At 45.9% G+C, this 17,789-nt stretch overlaps 1 protein-coding gene across 5 annotated transcripts in view; it reads left to right on the plus strand.

Moving 5' to 3' along the window:
- RGS6 (regulator of G protein signaling 6) overlaps positions 1–17,789 on the plus strand; it is a 474,528-nt gene that overhangs the window by 415,733 nt on the left and 41,006 nt on the right. For all 5 annotated transcript variants that reach the window (XM_032482302.1, XM_032482301.1, XM_032482305.1 and 2 more), the window contains exons 13-14: positions 3,850–3,960; positions 12,346–12,471. In XM_032482302.1, coding sequence (XP_032338193.1) covers positions 3,850–3,960; positions 12,346–12,471 — 237 coding nt within the window. The remainder of the gene's footprint in view (positions 1–3,849; positions 3,961–12,345; positions 12,472–17,789) is intronic.

Here is a 17,789-nt window from a genome sequence, read left to right on the forward strand (position 1 = left end):
GGTCCTCCCACCCCGCCAGGTGACTCTCCACACCTGGGACGACGAGGAGGCTCTGAGGAGTTAGGAAACCTACAGCCGCCTTCGTTTTCATTTGATGAACAAAACATCCTGCATCCTGAGCATCTCAGAAAATTGAAGGACAGGCGGTGGTGCTTCTCAAGTTGAATGTGCGTATGAATCACCGGGGCAATCTTATCACCGACGCAGGTTCTGACTCAGTAGGTCTGGGTGGGGCCTGAGGTTCTGCATTCCTTACGAGCTCCCAGGTGATGCCGTGCTGCTGGTTTGGGGACCACACTTGGAGTAGCAAGGAGGTGGTGCTGCCACTGAATATCTTCACATTCTCAGAAGAGAGCTAACTGGCCATGCTCGCCCTTTGCAATTAAGTAGTAGGAATCGTGGTTCTGAACCTGCCATGGCAGAGAAAGCGGGTGACACTCCAGCTGGCAATGCTTAGGGAGAAGTTTTACTGTGGATTGAGAACCAAAAAAATATTCATACCTTTTGGCCCAGTAATTCCACTTATGGTTGTTAATTCTAAATAAATAACCCAAAAGATGGGGAAAAAAAACACGTAAACAATGGTGTTCTACCTCCACCGCTACGTACACTAAAACCAAAACAAAACAAAACAAAAGTCTGTGTCTAATATAAGCAAATGCTACATAAATTAAAATAAATTCACTCCAGACAATATTGTGGGCATATGTTTATCTTCCCTCCTTCCCCAGAAGTAACACTTCAATAAAGGAATAACAATGGCATGAACTCATAAGGTCAACCAATGAATAGGTTAACAGTTCTCACAAATTTTTGCAAGATCAAAAGTGTAAGGAATTGAGGAGCAGGACCCCAAGCCTCTCTGTCTCTATCTGTAGTGTTATAATTCTTTTTTTTGGGTGGTAAGCACAAGGGTAATGTTCTTATAAATGTTATGCCTTTTCGTACGCCAGAAATAGTTCAAAATTTATTTTTAAAAATTCACAAGTTAATTTTAAAATTTAATTAAAAAAAAGAAAGGATGAGGACAGAGTGAAGAACATTATAGGCTCCATGTTAGGAATGGGAGAATTATAACAAAACCAGTTTGTCCATTAAAATCTGGCTTTGGTTCTTGAAGACACCAGGGACCATGGAAGGCAAGAATGGGGCATAAGGCTAGTCCCAGAGGAATGGGCAGTCTGTCTCTGGAGCCATTGGATCCCTTGATCCATACCCCATGAGGAGATCCTCTCTCCCCACTTGCCACCACCATGGGAGACGGGCAATTCATTCTCCAGAGAAGTTGAGTCACATCAGCTCAGAACTCAGGCACATCACATCCTAAAGGACCAGCTGAACACAAAAGAATTAGTGAGAGATCTACCTGCTGAACTGTGGGCCCTCCACCCCTCCTCTGGCCTGCTCTCAGCCCGCCAGGAGCCAGATGTAGATGCCCACAGGCAAGGAGCTGGGACACTACAACCCAAGGGCCAAATCCATGCCACTCCACTACCTGCGTTTGCAAATAAAGTTTTATTGGAACACAGTCACACGCCTTGGTATACGAATTATCTGTGGCAGCTCTTGTTCTACAACAGAACAGCAGAGTAGTTGCAACAGACACCATCTGGTCTGCAAAGCCTAAAATATTTACTATCTGGGTCTTGCAGAAAAAGTTTGCTTACCCCACCTTTAGAGAAAAATAGATATCTGAAGAAAGACTCCAGAGTCCTCATGTGGAGCTCTACTGAGATGAAAGGCAAGCTTCCAGGACCCAACAATGAAGCCCATCAGTTGGCAAGTCCTGTCCACGCACACACGGAGCCTCCCAGCAGGTTTTGGTACCTCACGCTTAAGCACAAATGAATGTCCAGAGATGTTCCCGACACTCAGAGAGAGCCCCAGAACGAAGGAGGGTGATCAAAGCAGACAGACAGAAAAAGGGGCTGGGAGGAACCGAAAACATCTCAAAATACAGAAGAAACTGACAAAAAAAAATATAGAATTAATATCCTCATAGATACGAGAAGGTATTTCATCCCTAAAACAAGAACTAAATGCTATGATAAACCAGAGGGAACTTTAGAAACATAAGAAAGTAATAATCCAAATGAAAAAAATACAAAGAAAATTTGGAAGAACCATCAGACAAAAAGATGAGGAGATAAAAAAAATGGGAGGGAAAATTGAGAAATATTGGATTATTGATTCCAGTATTTAATTTAAAGGAATTATTTTTAAAAAAGAAAACAGAGGAAATGAAGGTTATGAAATTAGCAAAGAAGTACCATCAGATTTCTGGGAGATGTGTATATATATATATATACCTATTGATTTCCCGTTGTGCCCAGCACAGTGAATAAAACTGCTGGCAAGGGCCGTGTTGAAATTTGAGAGCATTATAGCAATAAAAAGATGATTCTAAGCTTCCAGAGAGAAAAGAAACTGAAAAAAGAAAAAAATCAAAATAGATTCAGACTTCTTCACAGTAACATAGCAACACTGGATACCAAAAAAAGTGATCAATGCCTTCAAAATTCTGAAAGAAAATTATTTTTAACCTAGGATTCTGTGTTCACTACTCAAGCATAAAGATAAAATAAAAACATTTTTATACCTGTAAGGACTCAAAGTATTTATCACTTATGCATCCTTTCTTAGGAAACTACTAAAGGATGTGCTTCAGCACTACTAAGGAATAAAACCAATGAACATACATGGAATCCAGAAAACCAGAGCTTTAACACAGAAGTGAAGGAAGGCCCAGGATGATGATTTTGCATCAAGCCTGTAGAGCAAACAGTCCAGATTAGAGCAAAAGGACTCAAGACTTTGGGGAGAGGACCTCCAGGGTACAGGGAGACAGAACTGATTGATTTTCTGATGTGTTTAAGACGTGGGAAATTATTGCCAGTTGTTTTACACACTTGTTAGAATACTTTAAAAAGATAATAATACACTGTTTAGCTCAGCAGCAAGCAATTTTTATCAAGTTTAATAATGTGGACACTATTGATCTAACAAAAAGTGTTACATAAGTTTATTTGGAGAATCATGGGAGGAGACAGTGGAGTGAGTTAGGGACTAGTGAATAGAAAGTTAAATCTTTGTCTAAAATTGATTATCAAGAGCAGCTGTAAAAATATATAATTTAGAAATATGCAGGTAAATGCTGAAAGAAACAAGGATAGAAAGTAGGTGCCTCTGTGAGAAGGGATAAGAGAAAAAACACTGCTATTTCTGTTTTGTACATGAAATCATTTAGTACTATTTTATTGTTTTAACAATCTACATGCATTTTGATAAAAATTAAAATCTTTGAAAGATTACGTGGTTATCTAAATTACAACTAGAAAAACTAAGTCACTTTTTGGGGGAAAAAATGCTTATAATATGTTAACTTCTTTTGGTCTGCCAGGATTTTAAAGTCTTTATGATAAGAAAGTCCTCCAGTTGGGAATGCTGGGTTGGCAGCCTAGAAAAACTGTAGCATCCTCTATGTGCCCCAGTTGCCTTGAGATCTGTAGCCTATGTGGGAGGATGATACACAGCAGGTTTGGACCAGTGTATCAGTGAGGCTAGCATAACCAGGGAGGGGCGCACCAAGGTTCGGGGAAAGAGTTAAGTGGGAAAAGATATAAAATGCCTGTGTATACTATGACTGCAATAATGCAGAAACAGTATGTTCATCATGAGAAGCTTTACAAGGACAAGTGAAAACAGTTTGATTTTTTGGAAGTGGGAGTGAAGGTAATTTTTTCCCCTTAATTTAGAATTATATGAAGACTTATACAATGTTTGTGTAAAACAGAGTACAAATTTTTAGAGGACATCAGTGCCATTCTTTGTTCTGCTTCCTTCCTGCAGCCTAATTGCCTACACGGAACAGTATGTGGAATATGACCCTTTGATCACGCCAGCGGAGCCATCCAACCCCTGGGTCAGCGACGATACCGCTTTATGGGACATAGAGATGAGGTAAAAAAGGGGAAAAGAGTGTTTTACTGTTTGGGAGTGGGAGAGATGTGGGGGGAAATGCATGGGATCGTGAGATTACATTATTTCCTGTCTCATTACTTCCTTGACTCTATCAGTAGAACAGAAACCCCTCAAGTAACCCCCCAGGTGAGTTCCTTACTCATTAGCAACAACACCACTGTACTGGCCACGTAGTTAGTGTCTCACATTGAATCCTCACAAAAGATAAGTCCTATTCTCACAATTGAGCAGATGGGAAACTGAGGCACAGGGAGTTGATGAACTTGCTCAAGGTCACGCAGCACGTAGGTGGCAGAGTTAGGATTAGAACCCAGGCGGGACGGTTCCAGATCCATAGTTTCCATCACTCTGTTCTCCTGGAGTAACGGGACAGCGATGGTTCCATCAGTAGCTCCTGACCTATGAGAGAAGCGACTGTGTTTACGTAACAGCCAAGGAACTGAAGCTCAGAGGAACTTAAACCACGTTCACAATTACAGAAGGAAACACACACACAAACCCAGCGAGGTGCGCCTTTGCACCCTCTGCCCCTCGGCTAGACGACTCTTTATTTTGTTTTTCATTTCTCTGTGTCCTCTCGTTCACTTTCATTCTTGCTTTTTTCTGGCTTTTTTTTTTTTAATGGAAAAACCTTATAAAGAGTAATAGAGTCATAGAGGCTTATTATAAAAATTTTCAAACTATTCAGACACACATGATAAAGAAAACTCTCTCTATATCCAACCCAATCTCATTTTCCAGAAAGAGCTTTTGTTGATAGCCTAATGCCACGGTTCCCTTGGGCCACTGCGGGGAAGTCACAGGGTTACCACAGGGAATCCTAAGTCTTTGAGGGAAACAGTGATGTTCGACCTACATCAGATACTGTATAAACTGCTAGTTACGGTAGTTCACCATTTTCAACATTAGATCACATTACATTCCTTTCAGTGATGTCATATCTTTGCATATCTGGGTTTTCAGGGCAGTTGTTGTGATAAAAAGCAAGTCCTGGGCAAAAATCAAAATGGAATAGGAAATGAGGGTCCAGTCTGATTCCAGAGCTTGAAACGATGTCCAGCACTCTACAACACACATGTAGTCATTTGGGAACAAAGTAAACATATTTTTTCCTTCAATTTATATGTATTTCAAATAGCTATAAAGTCATTAGGACATAAATACAGATTAAGTTCTTTGGAAATGACTTTTTAATTTAAAAAAAAGCTTTTAAGTTTTTTCAGTGGTGCTGCTTTTGGCCCAGGGCACTGTGAAAAGCTTACTGAGGCATTAAGGGCACCGTGAACTAAGAAAGTGTGAAAACCTTTGATTTAGGGTCTATCCGTTTAGGTTTATATGCATGTATATACATCATATTCTTTTGGATAAATGGGTTCATTATTTATACATTATCCCATAATTTTTTAACTAGCAACATATCATGGCAATCTTTCCATGTAAACACATGTAGACCCACCTATGCTTTTCAATAGTTACATAATGTCCTCTTGCCTGAGTGTAGTATAATTAATTTAATCAATCCCCAGCTCATAAATATCTAGGTTATAACCTCTTTTTTTTTTTTTTTTACTAACATAAACAATGATACGAGGAACATCCTTGTATACAAGTCCAGTTATTTCTTTAGCATAAATTTCCGGGGTTGGAATTGCTGGGAATGGTATGCATATTTTAATTTTAGTTCCTGTGGCCAGATTTCCCTGGAGCAAAACAGTAACAACTTTTCTTCACTCCCGCAGCTTAAAAGCTCACATTTCCCCACATCCTCACCAACCCAGGCATCATCAATCTTTTTCATCTTTGGAAATCTGATAGAAAAAAATAAAAATCTCATTTTACTTTTATTTCTTTGTTAATATACTTGAGGACATTTTCTCGTGATTACTAGATACTCATTTTTCTTTCGTGGCTTGTCCGTTTCTGTGTTCTTTGCCCATTTTTCTCATGGGGTGTTTTGCCTTGGACATTGGGATATAAAAACTGTCACATTTACTTGGATCATATAGTTTGTCTTTTTCCTGGTGGTTTATGCTTTCTGCATGTAATTTTTCTTCTTGTTTCTTTTCCTCTTCCTTGACTTTTATTTTATTAATCAAGTTTTGTATTAGCTTTTGTTACTCTAGTTTCTAGTCCAGCCATACTTACTTAAAAGTATGTTTTATTTTAAAATGTCATTATTTCATGCAAATAATGATGAAGTAAAAAATGAAAACTAGAAGTTTTCCTTTACCACGTCCAAATGCATTCTTCCCCAGAGCAATATTAACCTGATATATTTTAAACCTACACTTTGAGACATATTTCTCAATCAACATCAAAAGAAAAAGATTATGTAGATGGGTATCTCCTTTCTAATATTTCTGGCATGCCCTTGGTAGTCCCTTTAATCTGATCCAAGAACTTAAATCTTTCTTTAACTTCAGTCTTTTATTTTTTCTTCCTTCCTTCCTTTCTTTCTTAAAAAAAAAAAAATCATTGCTACTCTTTTTTCCATTCTACTCTCTCTTTTCAGGAAATCCGTTGTAGGAAGTCCAGTCATCTGAGATGAAGCAGCCATATCTCTTATCTTTCTCTATTATAATTTCCATCTCTTAGTCTTTTTAGTCTATATTCAAGGATAGACTTCCTTGAATTACTCTTCAGAGTCATCAGTTCGGTTTTCAATGGTGTCCCTTCTGTGATTTTATACTTTAATGAGTTTTTCCTTTCTCACTAAGTGTTGGGAGGGGTGGTCGACAATCATGCTTTTCATTTCCAAGAATTTGTAATATTTCTTGGACTGCTTTTTCTCAGTAGCCTGCTCCGTGCTAGTGATGCTTATCCTCTTGAGCCTTTCTGAGGATGGAATACAGATTTTTTTTTTCACATCTCCCCTCTGTTTTTGCCACTTAGTCTATTTCACAGGGGGTCATTGATCAGAGAATCATCGTTTCTGTTCATTGTCTCATTACTCCAGTCACTGTTCAGAGCAGATCAGTCTTCGTATACCCAACAATTTGGGGTACTGTGGGTTATCATAAATGAAGGTCTTGGCTTTCAACCCTCTCCATACATTAGAACCACCTGGAGAGCTTATTAAAAAGTACCAATGGCCAGCCTCCTCCCCAGGTCAATTAATCAGAATTTCTGTCATTGGGGCATTGGTATTTTTTCAAATTTTATGCTAATGTACAGCCCTGGTCCGGATGGGCTGTACCAATAGCTGGTGAGAGTTCCCTCAATAATTGTTTGGGCAGGTGGCTCTCAAACCACAGGGTTCATCACAATCACTTGCAGTGCTCATTAAAATACAGATGCCCAGGGTGGTTCTGGGTACCTGTATTTTTATCAAGCATTCTGGGTGATCCTGAGGCACAGCACAGGTTGAGAAGTCTTGGTGTGGAGCAGGCTTTCCTCTGAGCAGTTCCCCTGGCTGGACAGCTTCTCCTGAGTGCATTAATGGGAGGACACAGGTAAATCGATGGGGTTCCCCTCTGTGTCCTGGACATATGGTCCAAGAACAGACTGGGATGATGGCTACGGGGGTCCACAGATGGTTCGAGCCCCACCTTTCCTTGGCGTGACACCCCAGCAGCCAGGTGTGCTGCTCTGTTTCAGGCCCTGATGGGGTTTCTGAAGTTCTGCGGTTTCCTGTCCATGGTGCTCCCCAGTGACGCCATGCTTCTCCCTTCTGCTGAGGGAACTTGGGGAACCCAGTTAGATTACAGGAACCAACGAGAAGTAGGGGAAAACCTGGGTGTCTTTAGAAGTCTCCTTGCCTTGCTGAGATGTTTTTCCCAACCATATTTGCTGTACCAGCCCTAGATTACAGAGGCACCACCTTCTGGTTTTATTGCCCATATGAGAAGCTGGCCAGAGAACACCCCCCACCCTTTCCTTGGAAGACCCTCTCTGCGACATGGAGCCCGTGTCCCATATTTCTGAGTTTATTCCATATGCCCCCTGCTCAATGCCCACCAGCTGCCCCCACTTCCAGTCCTGCTGCTCAGAGCTTGGGGTTTTCCCAGGCTTCTGTTGGGGACCCCCAGTTACTTTATTCTCACTAAAGGCTCAGATGGCTCTCGATCAGGTTTGTGACCAGTTCAGTCCACCTGCTTCATACCTTTCAGAAATTCCTCACCGTTTGCCCTCCGCTGGCAGGAAATTTCTTTGCCTCTACACACTATGTTTTGTTTTGTTTTTTAGTATTTAATTGAACTCCAGGCTCTTGCCTGTTCCTTCTTCCTGGACCACTTCCACAGACCCTCACACGACTGGCTTCCCTTCTCATTCAAGTCTCACTCAGCATTGGTGCCCCCTCCTCAGAAAGGTCTTCTGTGACCACCCAATCTATAGCGGCCACCCCACCCAGCCAGTCACTCCATATCACATCCCCCTACCCCCCCACCCCCGCTTGGTTCTCTTTCTAAATAGGACCTAAAATTATTTTAGCACCTAGACCCATTGTAGGTACTCAAAAAGCATAGGTTGGATGGAGGGTAGATGGGGAAGTGACCATTTCATTGGCCATTTCATTGTATTTGGGAAAGGAGGGGAGGTGGGCGCATGGATTTAATTCACTATGATGACACTGGGATTTCCTCCTTCTCTCTTGAAAGTCAGCAAAAAACCCATGTGATAGTTTGGGAGAATGGCAGCCACCTGGCCTGCTGGGTTACCCCAGCCTGTCAGCACTTTGTCCCCGAGGGACTTGCTGCCCCGACGAGCAGTGCTCTGGCTCTGTTCTTACTGCTCAGGCTTCTATTCTCATCTTGACGCCTAACCTGACATGCGCAGTGTTCGGTCTGCCTTCGAGCAGAACCACTTCCTTAGATACAAGTGAAAATGAAAAGGAGCCATGAGGCCCCGCTTCTTCTCCCAGTAGGACGTTCGCACCCCGTCAGATGTTGGCGGTGGTTAGGAACCTGCCTTCGATAACACGGAGTCAGGGATCGCTGCCTATCCTGGGTCAGTCTAGAGGTGGTTTCTGTCCATGAACCAATGGCTGAAGATGACCAGTAAAATAATCAAAGGTCATTTTTTTCTAGGTTTCAGTTTAATTCAACAAATATTATTGAGACCCTGCTATGTGCTGCCTTCTGAGCAAGGAAGCCTCTCGAGATACCAGTGTAGCGAGGTGAATGAACGTGCTGTCTCACCACCGGGCCCCGGGACTCCTCCTCGTTTGCCAAAGGGCATTAATGTCACTTGGGGCACAGAGTCAGGCCCTCAAGGCAGAGGTGTGGCTGAGACTCAACAAGTGGAGAGGTGGTGCTGCGCCACATAAGAAAATGAGATGAGTGTGCATCTTGTCCCTGAGAAGGAAGACTTCAGGGCAGTGAGAGGAGCAGAACAAGGGGAGAGACCAGGCCTCTGTGCAGGGCCAGGAAAACCCCTAGGTCTGAGGTGTCCAAGGACTCTTCAAAACAGGAATATCAAGTGTGTGATTTTTTTAAATTGTCTGCTGTTGGGTGGTGCAACGTGTACCCCCGTCTCAGGGCCCTCCAATTTCAGTAAAGGCTTCCACCCTCCCACCCACTTCATGTGAAGGAGGTTTTGGCTGAAGACGGGTGAAGACGTGGCATAGAGGCAGCACGGGAGAAGGCAGGAGTCCCTTGGGACTTCATGTTTGTCCCAGGTGGGCTTTGACTTCTACTGGGCACGGGCAAAGGGGTACAGACTCTTCACAATGTCCAGCACAGAGAGCATCACAGACAACATCTGGATTCTACAGAGATGAACATGACTGTCTTGGTCACGTGCAGGTTACAGACAACCCCGTGGAAGCCGGTGACGGATTTAACAGAATAATTGGCAGGATGACACAGGATGTAACATAAATAAGAGAGAATTGTGCTTTAATCCTTTGTCCTTTTCAGACAGATGATTAGATCTGGAAATCCAAAATGAGAAAGAGCATATTCAGAGGGCCATGTAAGGCTGCCCTTTTAAAGGACGGGCAACTACACCTCCAGTCTATTTAGTGGAAACCCTGAGAAGTTAACTTCAGGTAGAGAGAATAGTGATTGCCAGGGCTCACCACCAAGGAAAAATCAGCCCCAAATTGCCAGATCTCAGTTGGAGAGAACTCTGTAGTCTAAACACCACCAGGAGAGGGTCTCTGGGAAGTATTCCTGAAATGTGCCATCAGCCAGATAGTGGATCTAACAAAAACCTGGCATTGCCAGCAGGATTGTGGTTCACAATTTGCTCTTACCACATGGTTCAGGTTTGGCTTCTCTCTCTGCTGGGCAACAGGCGCATGTGCAAAGAACTACAAGGAACCTGGCTAATCCTGCTTGGTCAAAGGCATCTACCCCTAGCCAGCCTGATCTGCTGAGAGCCAGAGGCTGTCCCTGAACTGCCCATGCCATAGAGCTGTTCATTCAAGATATTAAGTCCGGCTCCTTCCCTAGCATGGTCAGTCTCCAAATATGGTGTCTTCCCACTTTGTACACATGGGATGCTTCTTGCAAAAAGAGGAGACATCGCCCATCCTTTTCATCTGGGCTGGTCTTGGTGCCTTTAGCCAACAGAGTATTGCAGAAGAAACATTCTGAGAATAGGTCATAAAACAGCCCCTGTGGCTTCTACCTTGGTCATTTGAGACATCTGCTCTTAAGGCATTCTTTCTCAGAACCCACTGGCCAAGCTGTGAGGAATCCAAGCCCTTAGGGGCCCATAAGGTCGACAGCCTCAGCTGAACTCCTGGCCAAAACCCAGCATCATCTGCCATGTGAGGAGCCGTCCAGCCCAGTCCAGCCCAGTCCAGCCTTCAGATGACACCACCCCCAGCTGCTGTCCAACTACAACTTGTTAAGAGACCCCAGGCAAGAACCACCCAGCTGAGCCCATGGGATACTGAGAGAGAAGAAGAAATTGTTGTTTGAAGCCACTGAGTTTGGGGATAGTTTGTTACACAGCAACAAATAACAGGACCACTCCCCACTGGACTATTTAGGACCATCAGGTGTTCTTGGGGCAGTAAAGAAAATTGTGATTGTTCCTTCAATAGCCTTGGGGCTGAGATGGGGTCACGGGACATTTGCTCTTTAAGGAACAATCCCTTGTTTAGTAATTTTCTAGTAGTTCAAAAAAATTTTTGAAGATAGCTGAGTATTTTTATAGATAGCCGCTTCTTCTGAATCTGGCTTTGTTGTTCGCAGTTGGGCAGATTTGCTCCATTCTCTTTAGTTGGGAGATCACCTGGAATGAAGGACTCCCTGGGAGAGATACCTGTCTTTGCTCTGTGTTGGTTTGGGATGCCCAGTGTGGGGCAGGAATTTGGTGAGACTGAATGGGCACAGAAGACAAATTAGAGTTAGGAAAAGACATGCAGCTAGCGATTAGAGAATGCTGTTGGGATAAGGGCACACCACCCACATCATTGTACACATTTTCCTATTGATTTCCTCTTAGTGTTAAATTCTTGCTATGTGAAATGCACTATGAACACAAAGATACATGAGACATGGTCTCTGCCCTCAAAGGGCCCACACGATAGCTGGAGAGACAATGGCATAAACCCTTAAAAAGCTAAATGATGGTACAAAACTATAATGCAAAATATGTCATAAGAAAGCATTTCTACACAGTGGATGGAAATGAAGGAATTGTGAGTTCCATGAATTATTTGTTTGAGTTGGGCCAAGGGAAGGTTATTGTACCAGTCACCTGGGGGTGAATGTCCAGAGATATTTTAATTTTCAGAATTATTTTATAACCACAGAAACCATTCAGTATAGCAACATATTCAAATCTGAGTTAATAGATGTGAAGTGTTGGGAAAGAGGTAGACCATAGACTCTGTGCAGGTAGCTGTTAAATCAAAGAATAAACGCACCATCCTGCCTCTGAACAACTGAATGGGTTTATCCTGGATGAGCTGATGCATTTCTGACCAGCTGGCCATTGCTTGGACTAAACTGGACTCTGTTTTTCCCCTGTGGATTGAGGAAGGAGCAGGAGGTGGGGGCAGTGTCTCTGATGAAAGGTCAGATTCCTAAGGCCTCCTCAGTTTTTTCTTTTTTTAAGTGAAAAAAGTCAAGAGTTGGGCCCATAACCAAAGGAAATGGCGCAGGGAAGCCAAATCAAGGGCGGTTGTATTTCCTGGGGACAGCAGCCACTTGGTGGGCATCCTGTGACCCTCACCTAGATGGGGCCCCTTTCAAACACCTTCTTGAAAGAGGCTCTTTACTGCTGGCTAGTGTCAGTGCACAGCAGTCTGCGTTTGGGATTGGTGCAGGGTCTATGGACTCTGTCACTTAAATATGAGACACTTCCCTTTGGCCCGTGGCAGCAAAGTCAATCCGAGTTGTTGATGAGAATGTGACGCAGGTTTTTGCTTGGTATTGATCATCTTTTAAACCTTTGTTTCCCCCAAAGCAAAGAGCCCAGCCAGCAGAGAGTAAAGAGATGGGGCTTCTCTTTCGATGAGATATTGAAGGACCAGGTGGGACGGGACCAGTTTCTGCGATTCCTGGAGTCAGAATTCAGTTCAGAAAACCTCAGGTAAGTCCCTCCAAGGTCTGAGTTGTGTGCAGGCTATGAAGACCTTTGCCTCATCAGTCTCTCTTTCTCCCTCCCTTTCTCGATTAAATGTTATGGTTCAAATTCCAGTTAATCTGGCTAAGGCTGAAATGGGGAACCAATTGCAAAGGCAGCTTTGTTATCACCAGATTACCACCTTTGAACACCAGCATTTTTTGTTCTTTAAATCCAGATGACCTTCCTTCAAGTAATTGGAAACATGACTTCAGTAATCACCCAATGGCCAAACCAACGTAGTCTTGCCATTCATCCTAACTACAACCATAAAACCTGGGAACTTCAGGGTGGAAAGGCAGCTCAGAAACCCCCTCTTTCAAAACTTCCCAGTCTGGGGTCCCAAGCAGTTGACAGGCTAACTGGAAGAAAGAGGGGTCAGTGGGCTCATTTCAGAACTGCAAAAAGACAAAGGAAATATCATTCAATAACTGGAGACGTAACTGTAAGAACTGATGAAAACATGCTTTTCCCCTCGGAGGATTCTTGCAACCCCATGTAGCGGTTACTCTGGTCACTTGACTGCATGGAGGAAGTCTGATTGTTTTTATTGGTTTATGACTAATCAAGATGAAGGGAAACGTATTAATGTAGTAAGTTAATCTTTAGTAGAAAAATAAATAAAATTTTCAAAACAGAGTGTCCATTGTGAGAGGAAGGAAAGAGAGAGCATCAAAAGGGGCAGGGATCTGGATCATGAAAAATTAGGTAACATGGTTTATTCAGGCTTTCGCCATATTACATGTGGAAACAGAGACATACACAAAGCATGGCTTATCTAAGACTGCTCACTGGTCTTAGCCAAGTGGTGACTTTTCTCAGTGAGTAAGATGGAAATCCCAGTGGTTTCCTGGCACCAGGCTCTCTTTTAGTTTCCTCTTCCAAAGGCATTTTTCAAAGAGTGGCTTTATTCATTTTTTTTAACTTTAAAAAGAGCATGTACTGTGGGCAAAGGACTGTCTGCTCCAGTGTTAATGTGCAAAATCCATGTTATGTATTCAGGGTTAGAGGCCATATCAGTCCCAGACATCAATCAAATCGTGTTTATCACACACCTATGCTGTTTCCAGCCCCCGAGAGTCTGCTAAGGGTGCAAGAAAGTCAGGATGCGTGATCTTTGCCTGCAATGACCTTGTTAAGTCCTTGACGAGAAAATACAAGAAACTCTTAAATCATTAAATGAATATAAATGAGTGTAAACTCTAAGAACCATTTTGGAAGTGTTTTAAAAAGGAAAGGATGAATGTAAACCAGAGTAGGCAAAACATAAATTGGACTTTGAACAGTGTACGAGATACTGATGGACAAGAAAGCGGGAGGGAGGGTGTTCTAAGCTGGAAGACACTAAGGGCAAAGATGTGGCAGTGTGACCCTCCCACACCAAAAGTCCTGGGAGGACGCGTGGATGGTGATTAACTGTGATGTCGCTGCCTTTCTAGGCAGCTGTGTGCCTACGGTAAACCAGATGAGGATGAATATCTGATTTCAGGTTATGACCCAAAAGAGTTCTTTCCTTGTGCTGAGGCGTTATTCTAAACCCATCTCAGAGTTTCACGTCAATTCCTAACCAAGCATTTGCAGCAGAAGGCTTGACTCTAAAACTCTTTACTGGGATGGTGCTCAGACCAGCCTCCCAGGCTGTGCCTGCAGGCAGTCCTGCGTGGGAAGCCGTGCCCTCTGTGGCCAACGTGATGCGCCCAGGCAGACTCTCTGTGCCACCAGTTCAGTCCCAGCGTGGCCACTCCTCATCCCTGCCCCTTGGGTCCCCCAGATGGTGCAGTAGAGTCCCCCTTTACCTGACTATTTCTCAGCCACCTGCACCATCACAGAGACTTGGAAGAACGACCACAGGGCCCTGGTCCTTGTGAGGGGCCCAGGAGCTAGGGCGTCTTCTGGCTCGCACTGCCTCGCCCAGTCTAGGTGCAGCCGAGGCCATGATATACACATCACACTTTAGGCCAGCGTGCACGGTGGAGTGTGTCCCCGGCAGGTGTTCAGCGCCACCTCTTGCCACCCCCTCTGGGGCCTCTGCCAGCTCCTGGCTCCCGCGCCCGGAGGGCTACATCCAGGGTGAGGGTGCGTGCGAGCGTGTGTGAGTGCGCTGGTGACTAGTCGACACCCCCAGCGTGAATGCATAAATCCAGACTTAAAGAGGCTCCCCCTCTGATCCATGACAGGGGAGAGGATAAAGGAAACAGAACAGCCGCAGATAAGAAGTCTGGTCCAAGAGTTTCTCAAATCCTCTCTGGAAGCCCAAATTCCACGTTCATGATATTCAGCATAGTTGGATGGGGGCGGGGGGTTGAGGGCTCTTCCGTTACCCACAAGCAGCTTCTTCCCTCGCCTTCCCTTTGCGGTCATTCCTGGGGCCCACAGAGGCTGGCTTAGCACCCACCGTGACCCAGGCCCGAGGGCTCGGAGCTGAATGCGTTTCACTCCTTGTCAGGGCGGCCACGTGCAGCCTGCGGTCCCTGTGCGTGGCCGTCCCCAGAGCCGTGCCACGCGGCACAACTCGAGGCCCCTACCCATCTGTGGTGTCGGCCTCGCTGGGGTGGTCCCTTCTCCCCAGGACAGTTCAAGCCCAGGCAGCTGGCGTCGGAGTAAGGGGGCAAAAGAGAGAACCAGACCAGAGCTCAGCTGGACACACAGCCAAGGCCTCTCCACCCCTGTCCTCCTGTGCTCCCTTGCATCTTGCCAGCGAAAGGGGTACCTAACATTTTTGCATGACACCTAGAAAAATGTTGCCAGTTAAATAGCCAAGTGGTTCAGTCTATACCAGAGCTTCAGAATACAGAGCAGAGGACCCCAGAGAGACATAGGTACTGTTCACACCATCGCAGAAGGACACCCTGGATCCTTTAAGGAGAGATGTCCGTGGTGATACAGTGGAAGCTGACGTCCTCTTTGCTCGTTTTTCTTTGGGGTGCGCCCGTGAGGTGCGGGAGGGGCGGCAGCTCCCGGTGCTGGATGGGGCATGGCCAGCGCCTTTAGCTGCAGACGACACCGCGTGGGCCTGGACGCCCTCTGTGGCACCCTGGGCTGAGCCCGGGGCTCCAGGCGGACTGGGTGGGCCCCCTGGAGACGCCGTTGGCTCCAGGCCTCTGGAATGCAGTGGTCTCTCAGGGCCAAGGTGGGAGGGAGTCCCAGTGAGGGACCGGACTTGTTCCTTTGCTTTCTCTGTTTTCCTAGAATGGTGACAGATGTCCCTTGCCACCTTTGCCCGCCTCCATCTCCCCTGCACAAAACTGCATCCTCCCTGGCTCGACACCCACTGCCACATGGCAGGGCACGAGTTAAAAATCAAAACCCTCAGCAAAGAGCGTCCCCTGTACATTTTTTATGAGCTGTAACGTCTCCTGAGAGAACGTGGTTGTTCTTCTAACCTGCAGATTGATTATCCTGGTTCCACACGGTGTCAGCTGAAGGGAGAAGCAATTAAAGAGAGCACAGCGGGGTTGCCAGGTTTGCCTGGAGAGCTCCCATCTCCGAGAGTGACCCCCCGTCCTAGGAAGACCTCGGAAGGGTCGCCAGGCCCGGTAGGGTTCACTGCTAACCAAACACGTGGTTAATGGGCACAGAAGTGACTCACACAGCACTGGGACGATCTGTGGCATTTCAGTCCCTGCCCAGAGAGCATAACGCAGCTTTGGTGGTGCTGATGGTGGCTGGATTCCAATCCAACCAGACACTGAGTCCAGTAGCATCCGTTGTTCCTGAGTCTCTGTGGACCAGCCGAGGGCACAGGAACCCTTACTTCCAGGTGGAGTTAACTTTTCCCTGGGAATAAACTAAAAGCGGGATTTTTCTAACCCATGAAAATCCTAGTTTCTGGAAAGATAGGTAAGTGAGGAGCCAGGGCTGCCCAGACCTCCCAGCAGGATGGAGAGCGTCCTCTTGCTGCGTGGTCCCCCTCATTCCAGCCTAGAGGAGGAAATCCATTCCCTGCCAGCACCCTGGTCCGGCGGGAGACGAGAGGCCGCCTGGGGCAGCCTCACACTGCCCTCTAGTCCTGTCCACTGCTGCTCAGCCCCGGGGGTGTCTGAGCCCAGTCTGCCTCCTTGCAAAGGCCGGTTTCTACCTGCATTCCTAAGCCAGTGATGCGGACCACATGCCAGCACACGGCTGCCTTCCCCGCTCTGCTGACTCCAGCAAAGCGGGACAGGTGGTCTGTCTGATATCCCTGCATCCTTGTGGCCCACCATTCCTGACAGCCCTTCTGCTGCAAGAAGCCACCGAGGCTTAGTGCGGGGGTAGTAGGGGGTGTGTGGATCTGCTGCCGCCGCTGGCATCCTCCTCCCACGGGCGTCCTAGAGGAGCAGCGGTACCTTCAGGCTTTTGATAAGAGCAGAAGCTGCGCAGGCCTCAGTGGGCCTCCCATCTGCAGCAGGTGTGGGAGGGGAGCTCCTGTGGCTCTTTCGAGGGGAGGGTGGCCGGGCAGCAGGGGCTCAGAGCCCCCAGCTCAGGCCCTTGGGCTCACAGATGGCAAACACAAACCAAGCCTGTTTTGAATTTCAAATTGACACAAAGGTCTTCGAAGCTGGTGATGGTAAACATGCATGGGATGTCAGGATGCTGTTGTGGCAGCATTTTTGCTGTCACCTGAGAGGGATAGGGCAGGTCATCCCCAAGGCAGACAGACGGCTGAGAGGGTCCCCAGTGTGCAGGGGGAGAAAACTGCTTTCTGGGAAGTGTCATCCCCTTCTCCCCACCAACCCCCCACGCCTATTGTTTCTTTTTGTACTTTTTAAAAAATTCTTGGTTTTACCTGACAAAGGGAACCTTTTAATCTTTTATGTTAAAGTTTATTAAATTTGATTCTGAAATTGCCATTTACACCCGCCCCAGACATTCTCTATACCCAACTGAGTGACGTGCATTAATGTGGCTCCAAACTCAATCTGCCAAAGGGACCCTGAGACCTCAGGAACCACAGGAAGCTGGCAGCGCCCAAAAGCTGTCAGGTCCTCAGGGCCTCCCCAGAGCTCCTCCTCAGAGCAGAATGGAACAAGGGACAGAATGTGACAGGAGGTGATGTCACCGTGACATTGACTGAGGGAGCAGGAAATCACATGGCTACCATCATGTGTGCAAGAAACTGTAGGGTCTGGTGGGCTGGGGAAGGATGCTGGCCCGGAGAGGTTGTTCCAGCCCCAGACTCAGAGGCCATCCTCCCATCTGCCTCGGCACAGGATTGCAGAGGACTCTCCAAGCTGCCCGTTAGCACTCCCTCCAGTCCTTTGAAAAACCAACACCAGCTCCTTTTTTTAGAGCCTGTTTCCTCAATT

The sequence above is a fragment of the Camelus ferus genome, chromosome 6 (genome assembly GCF_009834535.1).
Source record: "Camelus ferus isolate YT-003-E chromosome 6, BCGSAC_Cfer_1.0, whole genome shotgun sequence".
Lineage (NCBI taxonomy): Eukaryota > Metazoa > Chordata > Mammalia > Artiodactyla > Camelidae > Camelus > Camelus ferus.